Raw genomic sequence first — 26,931 nt, 5'->3', positions numbered from 1 at the left:
CAATCATACATATGATTAGAAATAATATGCAAATATGAAGGAGACCTACAGCTGAATCAAAAAGGCAACCAGAAAATGAGCAAAGAACTTGAAGTCTCAATTTCTACAAGGAGAATATCTAAGTGGATAACAGAAACATTACAACATGCTCTGTATCATCAGGGAAATGAAGATCAAACCCACAATTAGAAGTCATTTCACATCCACTAGAAAAACTGTGATTCAAAAATTAATCAGAAAATGTATTTGGACAAGGAGTTTTATAACTTAAAGCTTTGCAAGATTTTGTGGCAATTTCAAACAATGAGGTCACTGTGGAAAAATACACTGATTCCTCAAAAAAATTATCCCTGAATTAATAAATGATTCAGCATTTCCACCACTGGTGTGCACACAAAGAAACAAAAAAATGCTAAAACAGCTATCTGAGTGCTACTTCCACTCTGTTTATCAGATGAATGACAAACAAAATGTGATACATATATCCAATGATAAACTATCTGGGGTTACAAAAATGGAAATACAGACAGATTACAATAATGATGAACACTGAAGAGATACTTTGTGAAAGAAACCAGTCATTAATTAGCCACAAATGTCAACAGAGACAAGAATTGGAGAGGTCGTTGCCTGGGACTACGGGAAAAGAAGAAAAATTTTCATAAGGTTTAGTTTGGACAGACAATGCATGGTGGTGATTGTTGTACATGAATGTGAGTGCTCTTAAGAGCACAAAATTATGCACTCAAAAATGTCTGCAATGTTTATATATATGTATCTTTACCTAATATAAAAACAAAAACTTTTAAATGAACTTCAGTTATTTTAAACTTGGATGGACAAATGTATTTTTTTTGTTTAGTTAAGTAGAATCCTGAGTATTTATTGAGCAATAGATATTTAATTATGGCATGAACTTTAAAAAATGGTAAAAAATGGGGCTGGGGATGTGGCTCAAGTGGTAGCGCGCTCGCCTGGCATGCGTGCGGCCCGGGTTTGACCCTCAGCACCACATACAAACAAAGATGTTGTGTCCGCCAAAAACTAAAAAATAAATAAATAAATATTTTTTAAAAAATTGGTAAAAAAACAATATTGAGAACAGTAAATTATTCTTTAACTATCATTTCAAACCAACATAAAAAGAACAGATTAGATTGATAACCTCATGTATCAGGATGTTGCAATAACTAAGTTATTAGCAAGTAAAAACATTCTATGTAAAATCACGATACTACAATAATTTGTCATTAATTCACATTAATTACTGAGAGCTCCCAGAGAAGGAACTGTCACTCATGGCCTTTGCAATATATATACTTTTTTAAATCCAATACTTGGTTTTGACTGATTTAACCACATTTAATAGTCAAAGGATTTTTCTCAAGTAAATTGTCTACATATTTATGAGTAAAACAGTAGTAACAGTAGAATTTGCCAATTGTTTTCATGAGCAAAATCTCTCTACACTATGTGTTCTTCAATGTGTGTAAAGTTGAGGTGATGTAGCAAAGGCCATTTCACATTTTTGATATTTATACAGCTTCTCTCCAGTATGCAATTTTTCATGTTGGTGAAGGTTAGAGGATGTAGCAAAGACTTTACCACATTGTTGACATTCATAGGGCTTCTCTCCAGTATGTGTTCTTAAATGATTTTGAAGGTAAAAGGACCGAGTGAAGGCTTTGCCACACTGTTTACATTCATATGGCCTCTATCCAGTATGAGTTCTTTTATGTGTTTGAAGGTGAGACTACTGAGTGAAGGCTTTTCCACACTGCTCACATTTAGGGCCTCTCTCCAGTATGTGTTCTTAAATGATTTTGAAGGTAAGAGGACTGAGTGAAGGCTTTTCCACACTGCTCACATTCATAGGGCTTCTCTCCAGTATGCGTTCTTCTATGTTTCTGAAGGTCAGAGAACTGAGTGAAGGCTTTGCCACACTGCTTACATTCATGGAGATTATCTTGTATGAGTTCTTACATGTACTTGAAATTGACAGGATCTAGAAAAGGCTTTTCCACATTGTTTGTATTCATAGGACTTCTCTCCAGTATGTGTTCTTTTATGGTTTAGAAGACTAGAGGACTTAGTGTAGACTTTGCCACACTGATTACATGCATAGGGCTTCTCTCCAGTGTGAATTCTTCCGTGTCTGTAAAGATCACAGGATCTAGCAAAGGCTTTTCCACACTGCTTACATTCATAGGGCTTATCTCCATTATGTGTTCTTTTATGGTTTAGAAGATGAGAGGACTGAGTGAAGGATTTGCCACACTGATTACATGCATAGGGCTTCTCTCCAGTGTGAGTTCTTCCGTGTCTGTTAAGATCACTGGATGTAGCAAAGGCTTTTCCACACTGCTTACATTCATAAGGCTTCTCTCCAGTATGTGTTCTTCTATGTTTCTGAAGGTAAGAGAACTGAGTGAAGGCTTTGCCACACTGCTTACATTCATGGAGATTCTCTCTTGTATGAGTTCTTACATGTACTTGAAATTGACAGGATCTAGCAAAGGCTTTTCCACATTGTTTGCATTCATAGGGCTTCTCTCCAGTATGTGTTCTTTTATGGTTTAGAAGATGAGAGGACCGAGTGAAGCCTTTGCCACACTGATTACATTCATAGGGCTTCTCTTCAGTGTGAATTCTTACATGTCTGTAAAGATCACAGGATCTAGCAAAGGCTTTTCCACACTGCTTACATTCATAGGGCTTCTCTCCAGTATGTGTTCTTTTATGGTTTAGAAGATGAGAGGACCGAGTGAAGCCTTTGCCACACTGATTACATTCATAGGGCTTCTCTTCAGTGTGAATTCTTACATGTCTGTAAAGATCACAGGATCTAGCAAAGGCTTTTCCACACTGCTTACATTCATAGGGCTTCTCTCCAGTATGTGTTCTTTTATGGTTTAGAAGATGAGAGGACCGAGTGAAGCCTTTGCCACACTGATTACATTCATAGGGCTTCTCTCCAGTGTGAGTTCTTCCGTGTTTGTAAAGATCACTGGATGTAGCAAAGGCTTTTCCACACTGCTTACATTCATAGGGCTTATCTCCATTATGTTTTCTTTTATGGTTTAGAAGATGAGAGGACTGTGTGAAGAATTTGCCACAGTGATTACATGCATAGGGCTTCTCTCCAGTGTGAGTTCTTCCATGTCTGTAAAGATCACTGGATGTAGCAAAGGCTTTTACACACTGCTTACATTCATAAGGCTTCTCTCCAGTATGTGTTCTCTGGTGTATTCTGAATAAACAGGGATGAGCAAATTGTTTCCCACATACCTTGCATTTAAAATGTGTATTCCCACTGTGCCTTATCGTGTGAGTTGGAAGACTTGTGAGTGTAATGAAGGTTTGATCATCTTGTTTATATTCATAGAATTTCTTTCCAGAATGAGTTTCTTCATGTCTCCTCAAAAAATATGGGAAAGGAAAGGCTTTCCCAGATACCTCACATTTAAAAAATTTGCCTCCACTGTGTGTTCTCATGTGTCTTTGAACAGCTGGGAGAGAAGAAAAGGCTTCACAACATTGTTGACCTTCATGGGGCTGCCATCCATGAGTTTTTTCATGTCTTTGAATGTCCCTGGGACAACTGATGATTTTCCCACATACTGTACTTTCATAAGGTTCATCTGCAGATTGTATTAACATTTGTCTCTGAACACTTTCAAGAGAAACCAGAGATTGCCTGTACTGTTTAAATTCACATGGCTTCTCTTCACATTCCTCATGCTTGTAGAATTTGACTCCAGAGTGAGAATTGGTCTTCCTATAAAGGAATGAAGGACATATGAAGTCTTTTGCACACATGATGCAGTCATTGGGACTTACTCTATTAAACTATTTCTATGTCCAGTTGAAAATTGGAATCTCATTGAAAGTTTCCTCAAACTATCTTCTTTGCCTTTTAATTTCAAGATATAACTTCTTTGAAGAACGATACTCACAGTATCAGTGCTTATTTCATGCATGATTTTCTATTGATTTAGAGGTTTTAGACTGACATTACTACTAACATCAGGTAAAGGATAGAATAAGCTATCAATACTACTAACATCAGGAAAAGACTAGGTTTTCTGACTTGTACAAAGTGCCTAAATCTAAGGAAATTGAAATAAAGTAATCTTTTTCAACATAGCTTCCTTATGGCTAATATCCAAAGAGTGTTATTCACATACACAATTTCATACCACTTTTTGCATGTGAACAACTTTGAAAACACTGAACATCTTTTACAGTGATGTAAATATTTTTGGTAAAAAATTTAAGAAAATATGTACATTTCAACTTGTGCATATATCTTTGGTTGGTTTGTTTTAAAATTTATATGATATTCTCAGATTCCCTCCAGGATTTTACTTGTGAGTATAATTACCTTAGATTGTTTCCAGAATTTTTGATCTGATCTTCAATGTCCTTGTCATTCCATCTGTTTTCTAAAATGACAAACCAGAAAAATCTTTTATAAATTTTGAGGAGCTAGTAATGCCTTTACGTGCTCTTTATGCTAAATAATTCACCAACTGATTGCCTTTTCAAATTCTACATAAATGACCAAAATCTTCATGAGTTCTCTAGTTGATTAATAAAAGAATCATCAATATTACCTATAAATGCCAGGTTTCTGAAGACTTCCAGCATCACGTCTATGTAAAGGTTCTTCTGAGATAGATCCAGCAAATCCCACTCTTCCACGGTGAAGTTCACAGCCACATCCTCAGAGGTCACTGAGATCTTAAAAATGTCACAAATGTGTATTGTAGTCCAGAATAGACTGACAGCTTGATAAATCTATACTTAACATGCATGCTATTCAGATGATTCTCTGACCTCCTGATTAATTCTATAATTTGGTTCATCAAATCTTTGTGGCACTCAATTCTTCTCAGACATTCCACCACTTGAACTGGGCCACTAGGAAGGCAAAAAGAAAGTGTTTTATACCCTTCCTTTGGTAAGTTCACAGTAAGTAAGGTGGGCTCCTGGGTCACCCCTCACTTCTGGGTTGGTTGAACCTCTATTACACATCCTAAAAATGTTCTGTGAAATACAGAACTTATATTAGCACTCCTAATAGCACTTACACTTAGAAAAGAAAGACAACTTACTAGAAAATTGCTAGAGTCATGGAAAACAGCATGTGAGAGCAAATTATCCAACCACAGTGTTTCACTGCACCTACACAGTTAACATAGACAACATGGTATTTACTCATCTCTTGAAACTCTCTGAAAGTCCATTGTTCTATCTAAAAAGAAATTCCTAGAATCAGCCCCACTCACAACTTCTAGGTATGGGTCACAAAGAAACTTCTCTCATAGACAACATGAAGACAAACTTTCAAACAGGTTGTCGGAATTTGTGAACTGGGGATTGAGCTCATCTATGTGATTACAGCAAGAGAGCAACAGGAAGTTTGAAGGTGCTTTATCCAGATAAAGACTTTAGTCAACTAGTAAACAAGTACAATAATTAATAAACACAAAAATTTGATAATTTCTTGTGGTCACTTTCAAAGCAGAATTGTGTAATGGAAAGATCGCAGGTGTCTTATAAATACCTCAATGGAACAAAGATGTCACCTTGTCCCAACAACAACCTTATAAAGTTTTATGAGACTCAAAACGGTCTTCTTAATAAACAACAGGAACTACTATTCTAAATCTCATAGCAACAATGTATGTCCAACAGTTGAAAAACTCTTATGAACAGCAGTCAGTTCACTACCATAGGAACATTCATGTACCTCACAGCCACGTTCTGAACAAAACTCTTTGAGCAAGGATGGATACATGTAAAATGGATGTTTGTTGTGAAACAGTTTACTCATGCCTGTAATGATGCTGGTGCAAACAAACCTAAGGTAAAAGCATTTCCAGATTGTGGTAAAGCAGCAGGGTTGCAAACCAGAATCATCATCTATCTAACACAGTTTGGGTGTGAAACAGGTCACTCCATGTACATCTGTGAGAATGCTGTGATGAGTGCACAATGACAGAAAAGCCAAAAAGATTATCTACCAGAATGTGCCCCTGCCACTGATACACAACCATACTCAAAGACTTACAACAGGTGACCTCCTGAGCAGCATAGTATCAGCAGAGGTGAGCAAGAGACCCAGAGGAAGCTTTCAATGTGCTGGCCTTCAAAGCATGAAAAGATCACAGACACCAGGTGTCTTGGATACAGATCACAATGGTGGTCCAGGCAAACTGGAATCTAGTTGGCAAAAGGCATGACATACCACTATTCTGAAGAAAAAAATCCATTTATTATACATTCACATGTGAAAGACTCAAACACTTTTAAGATGCTTACAAAAGGATGAAACTATTTATTTATTTATTTATTTATTTTGCTAGGGCAAAATAAAAGAAAAAAAGATAAGCAGAGATTGAACCCATGGCACTTAACCACTGAGATACATGCTCAGCATACTTTTCATTTTAAGGCAGTACTCACTAACTTGTTCAGGGCCTAGTAGGTGGCGGCGGTTAGCATCTAAATTAATGATTCTCCTCCTTGAGCCTCCCCAGCTGCTGGGATTACAGGCAGGCACCCCTGCACCAGTGAAAATTTAGTTTTTTTGAACAATAAGATAAACAATTTTGTAAAAATAATATGCAGTAAATAGAAGGATAAGCATGCATACCACAATGATACAACAGGGAGTCTGGAAATATCACAGTACTGCAATGAAATAAAACAGAACAGAAAGCCTGGAAATATTCTGATTCTGTCATAAGCTAGAAGGTAATACAACCCCAAAATAACCTAACACAAATATAGCCTATTGATCTTCAAAGAAACAAAGTCATTTACACCCAAGATTGAAGTGGTTCCAGGGAGAGAGAGCTGCTCCACACATACCTCCAGAGAAAAGTGGAAACACAAGAAGAACCATCAGAACAAGAATTTAATCATGGCCAAATGCCCTGAAAGGATCCCAACAGCTCCATAAAGCAGTCACAAGGAAGAATGGAGGAAGCAAAGTGTGACCTTCTCTAGCCCTTCAGAAGAGCAGCAAGCAAAGTGTGACCTTCTCTAGCCCTTCAGACTGACCCTCTAGGGTACAGGACAGAGGCCTGACATCCCAATGTGAGAGCATGGTCACTGTCTCCAGAGTGCACACAGCAGATCTGATGTAAGTTTGGCCAATTAATACTAAAATCATTATGGAACTATATTAATGTATAAAACAAACTCTCCCTCTTCTATTTCAGAAGTGATCATTTTGAAAAATAAGCAGAAATTCCTTAAAAGAAATTAAGTAAACAAACAGCCTGCATTAGAAAAGTATAGCAAATCATTGTTTACTCTCTCAACCATCAACTAAAATCTGATTAAAATGAAGCTTCAGAGGGAGACCAGACTCCAGAATTCCTGGGTTAAAGTTTATATTTATGTATTTGTTTGTTTATATTTTATACCAATGATTGAAAACAGGGGTACTTAACAAATGAGCAATTTTAAAATATTATTTCTAATTTGAGAAAAAAATTCTAAGTAGCTCAGCACCTAAGTTGTTGAGGATGGCTTTGAACTTGGGATCCTCTTGTGTAACACTATTCAGTGGCTGCGATTACATGTATGTATCACTGTGTCAGCCATAGGCTAAACTTCACAAATAATTGTCTGGAATTATTAATGTGCATGGACCTGAAACAAAGCAGAAACATACAAAACTGTCCAGAACAAGGAAGACTCTGCAGTTACACTTTGAGACATCACCACAAGTCTGTAGGGTCTGACACCACACAGCAAAGCAGCAGACAGCAGGGCTTCACTGGCCATTCAACAACAGCAAAACACACAGCCTTCTCAGGATCACAGCAACACTCCCCAGAATAGGCCACATTCTGAGCCATAAGCCTCACCTCAGCAAGTGTGCAACACCAGTGAACTCCTAAGTATGCCCAAAGAACAGGGGAGCTAAGCAGAAATGAGATCAGAAGCAGCTGGAAAGCCTCCAGGAAATGGGAGATGCAACACAGGACTCTAAACAGACTCAGGAGAAAGAGGTGATGCAAGGGAAAACTTGACCTTGTTTAGAAAAAAATGAAATGTAAAAGTCCAACATGGGAAACAGCACAGATGTTGTGTCAGTGGTATCTCCAGTATCCAAAACATTATCTAAAAAGCAATCATTAAACCTCAACTTAAGAAAACCAGAGAATGAAAACCAAGGTAAGTGTAAATTAAGCACAGGCAAATAACATAAAGGGTATTGATGAAACCACAATCAGGAAGTCAGCAGTCTGCAAAACCAAATTCTTCATGGAGATCAGCATCACTGATAAACTGATAGGAGGATAAGGAAACAGTGCACAAGGGTGAGGTTATGGCTCAGTAAAGAGCTTGCCTAGCACCAGTGAAGCACTGGGTTCAATCCTTACCACCACATCAAAGGAAGTAAATAAGACTAAGGTATGAGAAATACTATGACATTAAAGTAAGAAGACAACAGAGGACAGAGAAACTACACATTAGAATTAAAAGAGCCATTGTTACCATTCATGGGCACTTCAAAAATATCATGAACATGTGCTCGATAAAATTAGATAACTTAGAGGAACTGGCCCAATACTTTGAGAGAAACAATCTCTCTCCTTTTTTATTTTAAATTTTTTTTAATTGGTTGTTCAAAACATTACAAAGCTCATGATATATCATCTTTCATACATTTGACTCAATTGGGTTATGAACTCCCATTTTTACCCCAAATACAAATTGCAGAATCAATCCAGTGGCGCAATTGGTTAGCGCGTGGTACTTATGAGAAACAATCTCTTATAACTTACACAGAAGTGCAAATACACAAAACAGATGAGCCCATGCCTACTGAAGAAACTGACTCAATAACTGATTACTATCCAAAAGAAAACATAGGGACTCCCAGCATCACCAGTTGCTGTGTGCACATGGAGGACTGAGCTAGCTTGCAATAAACACTTCTTTGCTGCTTAAAAACAAAAACAAAAACATAAGGCTCTGATACATCATACAGGCTTCCAAAAGGCAAATAGGAATAACCACCAATTTTCTACATTTCTTTTCTACCATGAAGATGCAGAGAAAACAACCTCCAGTTTCTTCTGAGGCACATGTTACAATACTAACAAAATAAACACGATTAAATAAGGGAGCTATGAATTTCTCTCATGGTTATAAAAGCAAAATACCTCCACAAACATTACTTAACTAAATACAAAATGAGTAAAAAGGATCATACAACAATTCCAAGAGAGAATTATTACACCTATGCAAGGTTGATTAAAAATTTAAAAACTAATTAACATCATCCATCACAATAGAAAGCTAAATAATAAATATCATGGTTATATCAATAGTAAAGAAAAAAGTCGAGAATAATGAAGAAATATACTGAAGCTCAGAAAATCACAAATTTCTCTAGAGAGAGACATGAACCTTTACTCTATGTGAAATAAATCAAAGAATCATGAACATCAACAAGATGATATCAGGGTTGTAAAGCACAAGGTTAACAAATAGGAAAATTGTTATACTGACGGCAGCAGCAAGCTGAGCACAGAGGCAATGCCGGGGATCCCTGAACTAGTTGAACTATCTACAGTGACAACAGCCAGGAGAATCCCAGCTTTGTGGCCAGCATGGGCTGTTTTACAAGACTGTCTCTAAATAAATAAATAAACAAATAAATAAATGTACTAAAAATGTAGGTTAATGATAGAGTACCCTTGAGTCCAACACCCAGCACCAGAAAACAAAATATTAGCACAAACATACACCAGTTACATAGCACACATACACACAAAGAAAGAAAGAAAGCAATATTCATATATAAAACTGAAAAAAAAATCTGTATGACAAAAAGTGCAAGTTGTTAAGGAGAGAAGAAAAGACCAGGCAAATATGTGGAGATATTTCATGTTCATATTGGAGAAGCTTCAGTGTAATCATCAATTATTATCAATTTTGTTATGGATTCAATAAAATAAAAATAAAACACCTTTTATGTTTCATTAACAGTCATAAGAGACCCATAACAAAATAAAATAATGAAAAATAATTCCATAGAATGGACATTATCTGAGGTTGAAACTACTAAAAGGCTACAATCATCAAGACAGTGGTATTTTGCACAGTAGAAGTATACTCCACTGGTATTTAACAAATAAGCCAAGGAGAAATGCAAAATATACTTTCTAGAAAAGTGTTGGCAAAGCACCTGTACATTAGCATGAAAAGAAATGGAGAATAGTTCCTTCACAAATGTCAAAAATTCAGCTCTCAGTGGAGACTCAGTTTACAAAAATGACACAGAGTTGGAGCTGCAGCTTTAGCAAAGCACCTGGCAGGCACTTAGGAGGCTGTGGATTCTCTACCTAGCACCAAAATATTGCCTATACATCCTCCAACTAAATTCAAAATTTAGAACTTCATAAAAATAACACAGAAGTACTTACAAACAAATATGGACTTGGCATGAAAGCTTCATATGCAATATGAAAAACATGATCTGTGAGTGAAACACTAGTAAACAGAACTTTATCAAATTGAAGTTTCCATTTTTCAAAAGATAAACTTAAGAGAATAAGAAGACAAGCAGAAAAACTGGAAAAATGTTTTTAGAACACATAATAACAATGGACTGGTGTTCAACATACATGAACAACAACTTAGTAAGAAAGCAAGCAACCAACTTAAAACTGGGCAGAAGGTCTGAAGAGAACTCACACAGGCAGCACAGAAAGACAGTGAAAACATAAATCATCAAGAACTCTTTCCCTGCTCATGTGAATGGAAAGGGAACAGATACTTTGGAAGATACTCATGTGCTTACAAAATCAATATTGTGCACTCTACAATTAACTCAGGGGCACCTTTCAAGAAGTGAATGGAAAAACTACAATGTTACTACACAAAGAATATCACACATAAAATGAGCTCTCCAGCCTGGAAAGATACAGCACCCTTCAATGCAGACTGGTAAGTGAAAGAAGCCAGTCTCAAATGGCCAAATGCAGTAAGACTCCAAGTCGACATAGTTCCATACCTTATGGAGGAAATAGCATGACAATGGGTGCCAGAGACTTAGGGCATGTGTAGAGAGGAAATATTGAAAAGTAAGAAGTGATAAAAAGAAGAATCACAAATTCTCAGAGCAGTGAATCTCTTCTGTATGACCTTGTCATGTAGAATACATGACACACACAAGGATATCACAAAGAGGAGGACACCTAAGGTCATGTATGATTTGGACTAATGATAATGTGTTGCTTCATTCCCACTCTTCATCAAATACACTCAACTGGATCATTAACATCCTACACCAATGCCAGATGTTGAAAACAGTGGAGACTATAAGTTGGATACAAGGGGTGTATGATACTATGTGTAATGGTTCACCTGAATTGTCGCCTTGATTGGATTCAGAGATGCTGATGATAATGAAACTTTTGAGTGGTTCTATCAGGGTGTGGCTAGGAGTGACTGCCATGTGGGATACCAAAGTGGAGAATTTCCTTAGATGTGGGCAACGTCAACTAAATAGGATGATGGCTTGGATGGAATAAAAGTTGGAAGAACAAGGCAGCAGCATCAGAGCAAGCTGGATTCTTTTCGGATGGCTTTCCTCTGCTGCTGTGATCACCTGAACATATCAGACTTTCCCTTCTTCACTCTTCCAAAGCAGATTCTGCCAGGATATTTCCAGGGGGTGTCCAAAATCACTGGATCACAGACTAGGGTACCACCATCAAACCATTTGGTTCTGAAGCTTAAGTATCTTGGACTACACATCTTCTACTTCTATAGCTCTCAAGCCTGAAGATGACCACTGTGGACTATCCAGCTTCTGGTCATGTAACACAATCTAATAAATATCCTTTTAAAATTATACTTCCTCTCCATTCTGTTCATCTAGAGAACCCACTACACTACAAAAGCCTACAACTACTCTAAGAAATGAACTTAATTTAATAAACAAGTGGATAAAACATCATACCATGGAGTATTCAAAAATTATACAAAAGAATTAATATTACATAATAGATACATTTTCCATAATAATGCAAGAACAAAGGAAAGTGGATCTCACACAGACACACACACACACAAACACACACTATGGAGAAAAGAAATAAAATGGAGTTTCAATACTGTTTTCATCTAGAAAAATGGATAAAATATTTTTAAAAGTCATTATAATGGGATTCATCCCAGGGATGTAAGGCTGCTTCAACACACAGAAATCAAGAAACATAATTCATCCTATTAATAGAATTAAACACAAGAATCATATGATCTCTCAATGTATGTAGAAAAAAGCAATTGACAAAATACAGCACAACTTCATGTTCAAAACACTACAGAAAATAGGGACAGTAGGAACACACCTCAACATTGTAAAACTATATCTGCTAAACACAAGGCCAGAATCATTCTAAATGGGAAAAAATGAAAGCATTATTGATGAAAACTGGAGAAAGATAAGCGTTTACTTTTTCACCACTTTTATTCAACATCATCCTTGAAACTCTAGTTAGAGCACTTAGAAGAAAAGAAATTAAAGGAATACAAATAGGTAAACAAGAACTCAAACTATCAATATTTGCTAATGATATGATTATATATCTAGAAGATCCAAAAAATTCCACGAGAAAATGTCTAGGTTTAATAAATGAATTCAGCAAAGTAGCAGGATATAAAATCAACACCCATAAATCAAATGCATTCCCTTACATCAGCAATGAATCTTCTTAAAGAGAAATTAGAAAAACTACTCCACTCACCATAGCCTCAAAATTAAACAAAATACCTGGGAATCAATCTAACAAAAGAGGTGAAAAACCTCTGATTTAAAATATACAATACTAAAGAAAGATATTGAAGAAAACCTCAGAAGATGGAGAGACATCCCAAGATCCTGGATAGGCAGAATTAATATTGTCATATGGCCATACTACCAAAAGTGTTATGCAGATTAATACAATTCCTATTAAAATCCTAATGGAATTCTTCATAGAAAAAGAAAAAGAAAACGTGAAATTTATTTGGAAAAATAAGAGACTCAGAATAGCTAAAGCAATCCTTAACAAGAAAAGTGAAGCAGGAGGCATCACAATACCAGACCTTAAAATACACTACAGAGCTATAGAAACAATAACAACAACAACAAAAAAAGCTGCAAAATATTGGCATCAAAATAGATTTGTAGACCAATGGTACAGAATTGAGGACACAGACACAAACCCACTTAAATATAGTTATCTCATACTAATCTAAGGTGCCAAAAACTTTCAGTGGAAAAAACAGAGCCTATTCAACAAATTGTGCTGGCAAAAAGGGAAAAACATATGTAGCAAAATGAAATCAAACCACTATCACTCAATTTGCACAAAAATCAACTCAAAATGGATCAAAGACTTAGACACTAAATCAGAGATTTTGCGCCTAACTGAAGGAAAAATTGGCCCAAATCTTCACACATTAGCCTAGGATCTGAGTTCCTTAACAAGAATCCTAAAGCACAAGAAGTGAAATCAAGAATTAATCAATGGAATAGATTCAAATTAAAAAGCTTCTTCTCAGCAAAGGAAACAATAATAACAAACACCAAAAAACCAATAACCAAATCAAAAAGGGCAAAGGAAATGAACAGATATTTCACAGAGGAAGAAATGCAACTGATCACCAAATATATGAAAAAAAGTTCAACATCCCAGGTAATTAGAGAAATTCAAATCAAAACTACTCTAAGATTTCATCTCAGTACTGTCAGAATGACAATCATCAAGAATTCAGGCAACAATAAATATTGGTGAGGATGTGGGGAAAAAGGTACACTCATACAATGCTGGTGGGACTGCAAATTGGTGCAACCACTATGGAAAGCGGAATGGAGATTCCTGAAAACTGGGAATGGAACCACCATTTGACCCAGCTATCCCTCTCCTCAGTCTATACCCAAAGGACTTAAAATCACCATATAGAGAGTGATGCAGTCATGTCAACGTTTATAGCAGCTCAATTCACAATAGCTAGATTATGGAACAACCTAGGTTTCCCTCAATAGATGAATGGATAAAGAAAACGAGGTACACATATTTAATGGAATATTACTGAACTTTAAAGAAGACTGAAATTACGCCTTTTGCCAGTAAATGGTTGAAGTTGGACAATATCATGTTAAGTGAAATTAGTCAATTCTATAAATCCAATGGCCAAATGTTTTCTCTAATATGTGGATGCTAATTTACAATAAAGTCAAGGGGGGGTGGTGCTAGGGAAAAATAGTGTTACCTTAGATTAGGTAGAGGGAAGTGATGGGAGGGAAGAAGAGGGGATGTGGGGATGGGAAAGATAGAAGAAAATAAACATTGTTATTGTATGTATATGTGTGACTACATGAACAATATGTTCTGCAAGATGTACACCCAGAAAAATGAGAAGTTATTTCCCATCTATGTATAATACACCAAAGTATATAAATGCATCCTACTATCATGTATAATTAAAACAAATTTTTAAAAAATTAAAAAATATGTAAACTACTTTCTACAGATATGGTGGTCAGTGCTTTTAATGCTAACAGCTTGAGAAGCTGAGGCTGGAGGATCACAAATTTCAGGATAGGCTGGGTAACATAGCCAGATGCTGTCTTATAATAAAATATATAAAAGGGCAGGAGATGAAGAACAGTAGAATAAATCAGACATTATTACCCTATGTGCATATATAACTACATGATCGGTATGAATGTACATTATGTACTACCAGAAAATGAGAAGTTACACTCTATTTATGTATGATGTGTCAAAATGCATTTTACTGTCATGTATAAGTAATGAAAATCAAGTAAAATAAGTAAATAATTTTCTGCAAAAACCAACAAAACAAACAAAAAGGGCTGGGGATGCAGCCCAAGATTCAGTATCCCTAGTACAAGTAACCAACTGCTTTATTTTCTTTAAAACAGTTATTTTACCCATTCATGGGATGTGCCAAGTGATTTTTATTTACCCTCAAGTATGATATTCAGAAACAGAAAACAAATGCTTTCAAAAGTGTTATTCTTGCCAGGGATACTGGAACAGGCCTATAATCTCAGGGACTCAGGAGGCTGAGGAAGGAGGATCACAAGTTGAAGGACAGTGTACAAAACACCTGGAATAAGATCTCAAAAATTTAAAAAGAGGGAAAAAAAATGGGTGGCTGGGATGTCTCGGAGAAAGCTTCCCTAGTTTTGATCCCCAGTTCAAAAACAAAATATTCTTTCCAATATTTCTCTAGAGGAAAAGTGAAAATTAATAGACTGTGTCCATTTGAAACACAGGGGAAGACCAGATTTTTATGATGGGAAGTGGAAAAGATGGGGCATTTTAGAACGCAGGAGGCAACTGCAATTTGAAAGACCTACAGCAGCTTTCAGAGGAACTAAACTGGGGGAAGGAAAGTGGATTTGGGATCCTGCTTCCTACACATTTGGAAGAGTGGGTGCGGGACACCAGCAGGGAGGGGAGGGGAAGCTGGGGACCTGAGACGCCCATTCAACAATGAAAGCCAAGGGACAGGTCCCAGGGCCACCTGCCAGCGGGAACTGGGCCTCATGCTCCCCAGCTGACCTCAGGGACTGGATACCCAGCCGAATCCTCGGGGCCAGAGAGCAGAAGCCCAGGGCCATGGCCATGGAGGACTAGGCTGCACCCTCTGCACCAACCTTGGGCACCCAACATCCAGCTCACACTGCGGGACCAGCGGCAGAGGCTTAGGGTCAGCCGCCAGGAGGTGACTTCAAGGTTCTTGCATCCAGCCCAACCCCCAGGACCAGGGGACAGAGACCAGGGCAACCTCCAGAGGAGACTCTGCCAGGCTCTGCCACTCACCCGTTTGTGGGGCCCCAAGGCAGGTGCTGACCCCATACCTTCAGCTCTGGGTACAAACTCACCATTTTTGCCTTCCTTGGGGACCCAGAGTTGTCTCTAGGAACCTCTGGGAACCAGAGAAGGAGGGGGCACAGGCTGCTCAGAGTCACCTAGGCCTTTTGGGCAGAGCACGTGGGGCCCGGAAAGGGAGGAGCGTACTTGGTCCGGAAGAAAAGCCCGTGAGATTTCCAAAGCCCGCCCCTTTTCATTGTTGTAGGATCTGATTGGACACTTCCACCCCAGCATCTCTGATGGGCCGCCCTTAGGCACGCCTCTGCATTGTGACTGACAGCTGAGTTTATCCAATCACTACCCCAAACTGGCTAGAGTGGCAGATCCTTGGCCCCAGCCCTTTTCAGGTGCAACTTTTTAGCTAGGCTGAGAACTAATCCAGGTGGGAAACCTTTGATTGGAACCTGGTACAGTTGGTAACATCTGGGATTGAGCTCTGCCTCAGGGAGACTGCTTTCCCAGCATGGGTGATGCCCTGGGTTTTAACCTCACCACAGAAACATACAACAATTAAAACAAACCAAAAGACAAAAAAAAGTGACTTGGGGGAGGCGGAAGCAGGAGGAGCCCAAGGTTCAGGGTCAACATCTACAAACAGAGAGATCCGAGCTTAAAATAAAATAAAGAAGGTTGGGGATCTATTTCAAAGAGCGAGCCCCACAGGGATTATCCCACAGAACCTCAAAGAAAAAGATACCTCTATGCATATATAGTATCAGCTGGTGCGACCTCAGGCAACTCAGCAAGACAGTCTCAAAATTTTTGAAACAATATTTAAAGTTATCAAATATATCACACATGTATGATATCTAAAAATGAAACGAGATTGACAATTATTTCAGTAATTCTCCTCACCTCCTGGCCACTGATCTTAAGAGGAGAGAGCCTGAGCAATTGGTGTTGGTGATTTGGCTCAGTGTTCTCTCCCCAGCAGAATGGGGGTGGAAGGAAGGCAATGTGCCATGGAAATAAAATGGGTGCCTTGTTCTTAATGTAGGTGATCCACATTAAGACTTTGTGAAGTCTTCCACATGTGGCACACTGTCCCAAAATCATTCTACCTAACAATGTCACTCATGGATAAAAGAGGCAGGGAGCTAATTATGAAGAGTCATATTCCCACAAGTGCAGAAGAGTGGCCACATGCCAGTTGAGGGCTGAGAACTCCAGGTGCATTTTTTCCCCCTCTGCGCTGGGTATTGTATCCGTAGCAGGGGCCCTGTAACCCTGAGCTCCATCCCCAGCCCCCCTTTTTATTGTGGTACAAAGAAGGTGGGTGGGAGCATAAATGTAATGGGTTTGAGAATAAAACTCAGGATAGGGACTCCAATTTACTATTGACAAATGAAGAACAAGTCAAATAGGATGATTAGACTGGGCATGGCTGCACACATCTGTAATCCCAGTGGCTCCAGAAGCTAAGGCAGGAGGATTGGCAGGTCATGCCAACATCAGCAATAGCGAGGCAGTAAGCAACTTAGTGAAAACATATCTCTTAAACAAATACAAAATAGGGCCAGTGATGTGACTCAGTAGACAAGTTGCTTTCACTATGGAGAACCATACCCTCTGTGTCACACAGGCTGCTGAATGGAGGTGCAAAACTTGTGCCCAATTGTCAAAATTTTTCTCTTCGTGATTTTTAATGTGTTCCAATTATCAAAATAATTTTTTTTGAGATAAAATTGGACTTGGCAGACACCGACATTACAGCCCTGAGCCTAACTTGTTTTGAAAGCTAAATAACTTATTTTTTCTTTATAGCTGTATTATTAAGAAAAATTATAGAAATAATGTAACAATTATAAGAAATACATGTGCTTCTTTACATTTTGCTTTTAATTTTGGAGATTATGAGGATGCATTTTCTCACCACAGGAACAAAAGCCAGCAATGCTTCTGTGATGATCAAAAAATCTTTATTCTCATTCCTGACGGTATAATTACAAAAAAAATCAATGAATGTATAGACAAGAATCTTATTTTGTAACATCACAATTATTAAAAAAAAAGTGCACTACTAATCCAAGTAATATTAAAATGGATCCAAATATCTTAAGAACCACATGGTGCCTTTGATGGGGCACACCTGTAATCCCAGTGACTGCGAAGGCTGAGTGAGGAGGATCCTGAGTTCAAAGCCAGTCTCAGCAACTTAGCAAGGCATTTTGCAACTCAGTGATTCCCTGTCTGTGAATAAAATACAAAATGTGGCTGGAGATGTGGCTCAGTTGTTGAGTGGCCTGACTTCAATCCCCAGTACAAAAACAAAACAAAACAAACAAACAAACAAACAAAAAACAAAATAAAGTTTATGCAATTATAAGTTATGCATTTATTCTGAGTACATATTTTTTAGGCATTTGAATAACCGATAGTTGTTAATGAATAAAAAAATTAACATGTGTGTCCAAATGTTTAGTTTATATATACATACATAATAATTTTCCTTCAACAAAAAATATATATAACATATATAATCTATATAAACATTTATGTAATGCTCTGCTTTTAGTCATTAGAAATATTTAAGATAAATGTATTTTACTATAAATTTACTTTCAAGAGATAATCAAGTAATTTTAATTCTCAAATGATTGTACACACTTTATAAGATACTAAACAAATATAATTCTGTGTATAGAAATATCCAAGGGCTTTAACTATATTTTCTTTTTTTAAATTTTTTTTATTGCTTGTTCAAAATTACAAAGCTCTTGACATATCATATTTCATACTTCTTTTTTTAATAAATATAACATATACTTTTTTAAGAGAGAGAATTTTACAGAAAGAAAGAATTTTTTAATATTTATTTTTTAGTTTTCAGTGGACACAACATCTTTGTTTGTACGTGGTGCTGAGGATCGAACCCAGGTGAGCGTGCTACCGCTTGAGCCACATCCCCAGCCCTTTAACTATATTTTCTTTTCTTTTTTTTTTTTTAAAGAGAGAGTGAGAAAGGGAGAGAGAGAGAGAGAGAGAATTTTAATATTTATTTTTTAGTTATCGGCAGACACAACATCTTTGTTTGTATGTGGTGCTGAGGATCGAACCCGGGCCGCACACATGCCAGGCAAGCGCGCTACTGCTTGAGCCACATCCCCAGCCCTTTAACTATATTTTCATTGAGATGTTTCTTCTTATCAAAGATTAATAATATTTTTAGATTCTAAGGTTTTCAGAAATTGTTCCAAAGTATAACAAGGAATAATTCTAAAAAACAAAAGATGATAGTTCCACAGAGAGAAAACACATATTGGAGGTCCTAAGCAGAAGAAAGAAATCATCTTTAGGTAAAACATAATTAATGTATTCTAGATTTTAATGATAAAGATATTTTTCTGTATAGAAAACCTTTATACCATTATCTAGACAGATAATATTTAAAAATAAAATAATTGCAAAATAGATTTATATGTAACTGGACTGATTATTAAAAATCTGAAATTATTCAATCTAGGATATTTCAGGATATTTCCCTGATTTTATTACGATGATGTAAGCTAAGATTTTTGTCCACATTCTGACATGACAGAGCTTATTATTAAGCTTATATCTGATGACTCAAGCTGCTTAAGAGAAGGATTAATTTTGGGAAATAGACTCACATCCTTGATTAAACACTAAATATATTAAGCTGCTGACTTAGATTCCAATTTTGATACTTCTCCTTAAATTTGATTGATTCAAAGACACTTCTGATTCTTGTATATTACTTTTGTTTGTTAAATAATTATGAGATTTGAAAAAAACATTTTATGGGGCTGGGGATGTGGCTCAAGTGGTAGCGTGCTCGTCTGGCATGCGTGCGGCCCGGGTTCGATCCTCAGCACCACATACAAAGATGTTGTGTCCACCGAAAACTAGAAAATAAATATTGAAAAATTCTCTCTCTCTCTCTCTCTCTCTCTCCCCCCCCACTCTCTTTTTTTAAAAAAAAGGAAAAAAAAAACATTTTATTAAGATTGATGTTCTCTAAATTAAAGTTCTACGTTGATTTTGAGCAATAAAGTTTGCAAAGCTAGTTGGAAATTCATTGGTATTATATAAGTTCTCTGAATGGACCTATTATTCATTAAAAATATGGTAAGATTTATATACTACTCTATGCACTGAGAATTAACCTTAATCATATTTTCTAAAAGACAATTATGAGACAACTATTTAAATGATAATATTCTGAGATATAGAGATATTTTGAGACCATCTCTCAAAAAAATTGAGGGTTATTTTTAAATTTTTAGGATGAATATACTAGTTTGTATATGGGGAATTTAAAATCATCAATAAAATGTATCTCATTTTCACATTTAGCCACAATTACTATTAGCAGAGAAGGCCTTTAAAAACTGCCTACTAGAAACAAAGATTGAAGGGAACCTCTCAAACTTAATATAGAACAGAATAAATTGAGGGAGATTTTTGAAAAACTTCAAATTCATTTATTAATTCAAAATTTATGTTGGATATATAATCATGCCTAGAAAAATATTATGTGATTACTTAACTAAACTTTGAAATAGAAGACTATCTTAAAATAATTCTAAAAATTTATCTTAACCATGTCCCAGTGACACTAGTAAAAATGGGCCTAATGATTTGTCTGGGACATAAAAAATTCCCTAGGGACACATAGAATCCTACAGGTAAAAAAAATGCCAAGAAAATAATTTTAGTAAGCTTTTAAAATATTCTACCATTTTCACGGAGAGACTTAAAAACACAGTGTAGCATCCTAATTTTGGAGGGGACTGCTCATTTTCAAAAGATGGGCTTATCATCCAGTTAGACCTAGGCATTCCAAGAGGTTTACACAGGTTAATGGAATTCTAGCCAAGTTTAAATATTACACCATAATTAAATGGAGCCCAAACAAACAAATAAATAAAAAAGGTAAATGTACAGAGAGAAATTAAAATGTTAATCTTATCCAAAGAAAAATAAGCTTCCTAGTTAAAAATTTCAATCCTCTTCTAAGTTATAAACAGATTTTAGAGATCTCGAAACATTGAAACAAGGCCTTACTTTGAGCCCCTGTCAACAGTTTATCACTGAGAAAAACAACCCTAAACATAATTCCACCTAAAGTAGTAGGCAAACAGCCACAAAAAAATCATCTTAACAGCCAACAGCAAATTTCAATAAGAAACTTTTAACATGATAGATATTTTCTCAACTTTAATAATATGAAATAATGCCCTAGGTACATTGATATTCTTGAAATCAGTAAAGTCACAGATTATACATGTAACAAGCTAATTTTGCTACATTATATAAATTTATGAAAGATGCTCATAGAGCTATTGCTTTATTCACAAAATTGTTTTAACATATATCCCTCAAGGTTATTGCTATTTGAATGCCACATAAAATTTTAATTATATCACTATCTAAAACAATACTGTTGACTTACTTTTACTCATTGATATTTGAGACACTAACTCTCCTACTTACTAAGTTTGATAATAACAATATTTGTTCACGGGTTCATAGAAAAAAAGATATTAATTTCTCTATTTCATTTTTTATTAATGGTAAAAAACAAAATATCTACTCTAGGCTTATTTAACATATAAACTTCGTATTTTAGATAGATGTTTATATTTTCCTCATGCCCCTAGGAAAAATCACCATTCCTAAGTTATAAAACTTGTCTTACTTCATTCCAAATTACAATAGCTATTTAAGTTTATCTAGAACTAAATTCAAGGTACAAATTTTATATACAACATACTATTTTTATTTTTGGTAATTCTATTAAAGTCAAAATTAAATCTTACATCAGATACAAAATGAATTTCTTTTTTGTCATAGTCCCTTTAAATAACTTTTGTCAAAATTAATGATGACAAATCTTTTCTTAGTATTTAAATACTTGTACTTTTGTTTATTACTTAGCTGATGATACTGTGGCCAATGCCAGGCCTTTACTCAATTTTATTAAATAAAGAAAAGGGGGAGAAAGAACCACATAGGACGCACTAGATCTTACAAATATTTCAAAAATTTTCTTAGCTGTGATGCTGAGAGTCTTACTTCTACTGCATATGATTTAGTAAAGTAATCAGATTTTGCAGGAGAGGTTACACCTCTCATCATAATAATGATTGGAAAGCTTGACACAGAAAGGTAAATTATCAGCTGCAAAATTTAGAGCCCTGAAGCTTCACAGGCTTGTCAGGTATGTAAAAATTATGACCAAAGTCCTATGGACCCATTTCTCAGGTCCACCTTTAATATGCTTTGCAGTGTGGACTGGAAAAGTCCACCCATGTAACCAGATTAATTGTATGGCTTATAATGGTCAGTTATACTTATATGTTGATCCTATGGTAAACAGACTCTCTGCAAGTATCTTTACAGAAGAGGACAGCATATAAGTAAACCAGCAAATTATGCTGGTCTTCAGGAATTAAGACTATATATCTGCACAATTGTCAGACAGATAATTAAAGCAGATTTTTCTGATACAGTCCAGTTATTTACATAACAGATCCAAGAAGGTATTGTTGCCCTAGCACAAATAACCACCTGCTTTATTTTCTTTAAATAAAGTTATTTTATCCAGACATGGGGTGTGCCAAGTGATTATTTATGACAGGAAGTCGAAAAGATGGTGGCATTTTAGAAATGCAGGAGGCAACTGCAATTTGAAAGACCTACAGCAGCTTTCAGAGGAACTAAACTCCTCAGCTGACCTCAGGGACCAGCCCACCCATAGGGACCAGAGAGCAGAAGCCCAGGGCCATGGCCATGGAGGACTAGGCTACACGCTCTGCACCAACCTCGTGCACCCAACACCCAGCTCACTCCACGGGACCAGTGGACAGAAGCTTAGGGTCAGTCGCCAGGAGGTGACTTCAAGGTTCTTGCATCCAGCCCAACCCCAGGACCAGGGGACAGAGACCCAGGGCAACCTCCAGAGGAGACTCCGCCAGGCTCTGCAGCTCACCCGTTTGTGGGGCCCCAAGGCAGGTGCTGAGCCCTGGACACAAACTCACCATTTTTGCCTTCCTTGGGGACCCTGAGTTGTCTCTAGGAACCTCCGGGGACCAGAGAAGGAGGGGGCACAGGCTGCTCAGGGTCACCTAGGCCTTTTGGGCAGAGCACGTGGGGCCCGGAAAGGGAGGAGCCCGGAAAGGGAGGAGCGTACTTGGTCCGGAAGAAAAGCCTGTGAGATTTCCAAAGCCCGCCCTTTTTCATTGTTGTAGGATCTGATTGGACACTTCCACCCCAGCGTCTCTGATGGGCCGCCCTTAGGCACGCCTCTGCATTGTGACTGACAGCTGAGTTTATCCAATCACTACCTAAAACTGGCTAGAGTGGCAGATCCTTGGCCCCAGCGCTTTTCAGGTGAGCCTTTTTAGCTAGGCTGAGAACTAATCCAGGTGGGAAACCTTTGATTGGAACCTGGTACCGTTGGTAACATCTGGGATTGAGCTCTGACTGAGGGAGACTGCTTTCTCAGCATGGGTGATGCCCTGGGTTTTAACCTCACCACAGAAACAAACAACAACTAAAACAAACCAACAAACAAAAAAAGTGACTTGGGGTAGGCGGAGGCAGGAGGAGCCTAAGGTTCATATATATAATTTGTTTTTGAAACCAGGGTTTAACCTGAGGTCTGCCTAAACACTGAGCCAAATTTTTAGCTCTTTTTACTTCATTTCTTTTCTGTTTTTTTTTTTTTTTTTTTTTTTTTTTTTTTTTTTTTTTTTGAGACAGGGTCTTGCTAAATTGTTTAGGGCCTCACTAAGTTGTGAGGCTGGTTTTGAACTTGCTTTCCTTCTAACTCAGCCTCCCTGGTCACTGGAATTACAGGATGTGCCACAGTTCCCGGCAGTGTATTTCTTTAAATGACCCAATGGAAGACAGTAAAACCCAGGTTTTGATCCAGAAGAAGGTATACCTCATAGTACTCAGACAATGAGAAATGAAGGTTGGTAAAAGGACCTTGTGCACCAGAAAATAAAATGCTGACTGTACTGTTTTCTGTGTGCCTTCTCCCACAAACATTTCATCTTGAAAGACCTTCAATAAAACCTGTGCTTTCTCTGTACATTTGTCTCAGTCTTTTGTTATAGCTAAAGCTCATCTCAGAGTTTCATAAACTGACTTCCAGACCACTCATGTGTAATCAAATCAAGCCTTTCTTGAAGCACACCAGTGGCGGCTGACCACAACATAAAGCTGTTTTCCTGATAAGCCCTGAAGAATTGCAAGGGTGCTTCTTATAAACCTGAAAACTACAGAAGGGATGTCTGGGGGTCTGGCAATGCAACAAGCCAGGTTACAGAAGCGGGAGAGTGCAGTCAAGGGGCAGGAAGCCTAACCAATCACGGTTAGCCCAATCCCCCCAGTTACTGAAACAGAGCCTGTCACCCTAGTTACAGAAACAATGCCCCATTAGGTAGTTCCGTGTTCTTAAAGGTTTCTCTAGCAAAAGGAAAAGAACGTCTTGCTCCAGTCATGACCCTTCTACTTGGCACGGTTGTTTCACAGGATGAAGTCATAAAACACAATGGAGTCACATTTGCTCCTACTATCACACTTTTAGGGAACAGAAAGATGACAATGGTGGGAACAGAAGGTTAAGAGAATAATCCTACAAAATGAGACAACTGTACTGACCCCCATATGCATTTTTTGCTACAAAGCGATTTACCTTCAACCCTGCCTGGTCTAAGTAGGCAGGTTACATCACATTCCTCAGCAAACTACTTGTGATCTGCATAGGAAATGCAGGCAGGACTCACCCTAAGAGAAATCAGTTACTTTGCAAGGAGAGATTTTTTTAGACTTTTCACAGGCCAGATTTTTAAAGAAGTTTAATTCGTTGAATAAGAGTCCAATGAGAGGTGGCTGGGGTTGTGGCTCAGCAGTAGAGCACTTGCCTTGCAAGGCCCTGGGTTTGATCCTCAGCACCACATATAAATAATAAATTAAATAAAGTTATTGTATACAGCTACAAAAAATAAAAATAAAGAATCCAATTAGAACTGCTCATCATGAGCCAAGGTGACATAGATTTAGTTGCCATTACAGTGGGTTCTTGAAGTTTGGATGTCACCCTGTGTTCAGTCAAAAGTTAAGTGGTGGACCTGGGCAGGACTTTCTGAAATCTTGTCTGAAACTCCAATAAAACTGGAGTTCAGAAGGGGAACACTCTCCCTCTCCTCTCTGAGAGGACCCAGTCTACACCTTTAGAGTGTCCCCTTCCTCTGTTTCTAGCCCTTCAGTAAGCTCCTGTCTATTATTTGGCAACAAGTCTCAAGTTTTTCTGACTTGATTCCAAGAATTGAGGTTTGAAGGAGGTCTCACACTGCCTCAATATCACAGAAGTTGCCAGGTCTGCAACAAGGTCATCTTTGTGTTAGAACAAGTGAGCATATTTGTCACACATGATGACACATCTCTAGGCCAATACATAAAAATAACTGAAAGAAAATCATTGAAGAAATTTATTGTTTGCAAACAAAAACAAAACAAAGCAAAAATCGAACAGTAGCCTGGAATGGTGGAGGAATGATGGAGTCTGACTCTCCCCCTGCCAGGGGGATCAAAAATACTAGGCCAATCTCAGCATCTTAGCCTCACTGTCTCAGAATAAAACTTCTAAAGGAGCAAGGGATTTAGTTCAGTGTTACAGCACTGCTTGGCTCAATTCCCAGAACACAACACAACAAAATAAAACACCAAGAAAAACACCATGAAGAGAGATAAAGATATTTAAAAAAATAAGGAAATGCAAAGTGAGAAAGGGCAGACATAAATCCAACTACACCAACAGTGACATTATATGGCAATTGACTGGACAATCCTATCCTAAGGTAGAGATCAGCAGACAGAATGAAAACAAGGTCCAATTCCATGCTAGGTACAGGGGTCACTGCTGGGATACAAATGTATAAAGAGTCTGGAAATAAGAGGATGTGAGTCTTACACCATGAAAACAGACACCATGAGTGAGCTCTACTATACTACCTCCCTGACATCAGGAAAAAATATTTCAAAACCAAAATTTATTGAGAGATAACAGCCATGAGACAGGGACACATGAGCTTAAGGTGTTACTGAATGCTCCATCCTCTTTCCCAATGCCAATCAATAGTGAGGTCACAGCTGTGAGATTACAGGGAAAAAAATGGTTTGCTAGCAAAGGAGCAGCACAGTGCAGCGACTCCTATGGAAGAGGCTGTGATTCTGCACATCAGAAGAAACAGTTGACACTTGGGGTGGGGGGATTCATGGATTGAACTCAGGCCACTCTACCACTGAGCCACATCCTCAAACCCATTTTGTATTTTATTTAGAGCCAGAATCTCACTGAGTTGCTTAGCACCTCGCCTTTGCTGAGGCTGGCTTTGCACTCTTAATCCTCCTGCCTCAGCCTCCCAAGTGGCTGGGATTACAGACATCACCACCACACCTGGAACAAAGCAAAATATTCTGTTAATAAGATAGAAAATCCTTATTTTGATATAAATGAGAGTTTAGAGTTCAGCTATTTGGTTTGAGTTTGCTATTGTAGGAGCCCAAAACACATTCCAGTAGACAAAAAGATGGTAGTGTCCACATAATCTTAGATGATCTGGCCTCATGTCCTCCCTGAGATATGAAAGCATCCTATCACATCCCTTCACATTCTTACAAATATGAAAGATTTCAGGGTGAACAGAAAACACAAGCTGACTTTGGCACCTAAAAGAGGGCCTCATGTGTAACAGAAGAGTGGGGTACCATGAGGACAATGGGTGGTGAAGCAATGACAGAATGACAGACATGCCACATCTTCGTTCCATGTGAAGGCTGAGTTCTGGAGGCTGCTCCTGCCAAGGGGAGGGACACACACAGGTCTTGGACTGGGGATCAAGTCCCAGACCACGTGGGTTGCAGATGTGATCTGGGGCTCTGCACAGACCTCTGCAAAACCCATTTCCAGGACAGTGACAATCCCAGGCCTGCCTAAGTCCCTCATCCCCATGTTTCATCAGCCCTT

At 37.7% G+C, this 26,931-nt stretch overlaps 1 protein-coding gene across 1 annotated transcript in view; it reads right to left on the bottom strand.

Annotated features, from left to right (window-relative positions):
• The window catches only part of LOC143639916 (uncharacterized), a 52,447-nt gene that overhangs the window by 369 nt on the left and 25,147 nt on the right, over positions 1-26,931 (bottom strand). The window contains exons 2-7 of the mRNA XM_077107943.1: positions 4,617-4,743; positions 4,385-4,445; positions 3,704-3,778; positions 2,101-3,415; positions 1,808-1,946; positions 1,606-1,646 (exon numbers count right to left, since the gene is read on the bottom strand). Coding sequence (XP_076964058.1) covers positions 1,606-1,646; positions 1,808-1,946; positions 2,101-3,415; positions 3,704-3,778; positions 4,385-4,445; positions 4,617-4,743 — 1,758 coding nt within the window. The remainder of the gene's footprint in view (positions 1-1,605; positions 1,647-1,807; positions 1,947-2,100; positions 3,416-3,703; positions 3,779-4,384; positions 4,446-4,616; positions 4,744-26,931) is intronic.

This window comes from Callospermophilus lateralis (genome assembly GCF_048772815.1).
Source record: "Callospermophilus lateralis isolate mCalLat2 chromosome Y unlocalized genomic scaffold, mCalLat2.hap1 SUPER_Y_unloc_1, whole genome shotgun sequence".
NCBI classification, from domain to species: Eukaryota; Metazoa; Chordata; class Mammalia; order Rodentia; family Sciuridae; genus Callospermophilus; species Callospermophilus lateralis.
This window is presented reverse-complemented; position numbering and strand designations above follow the sequence as displayed.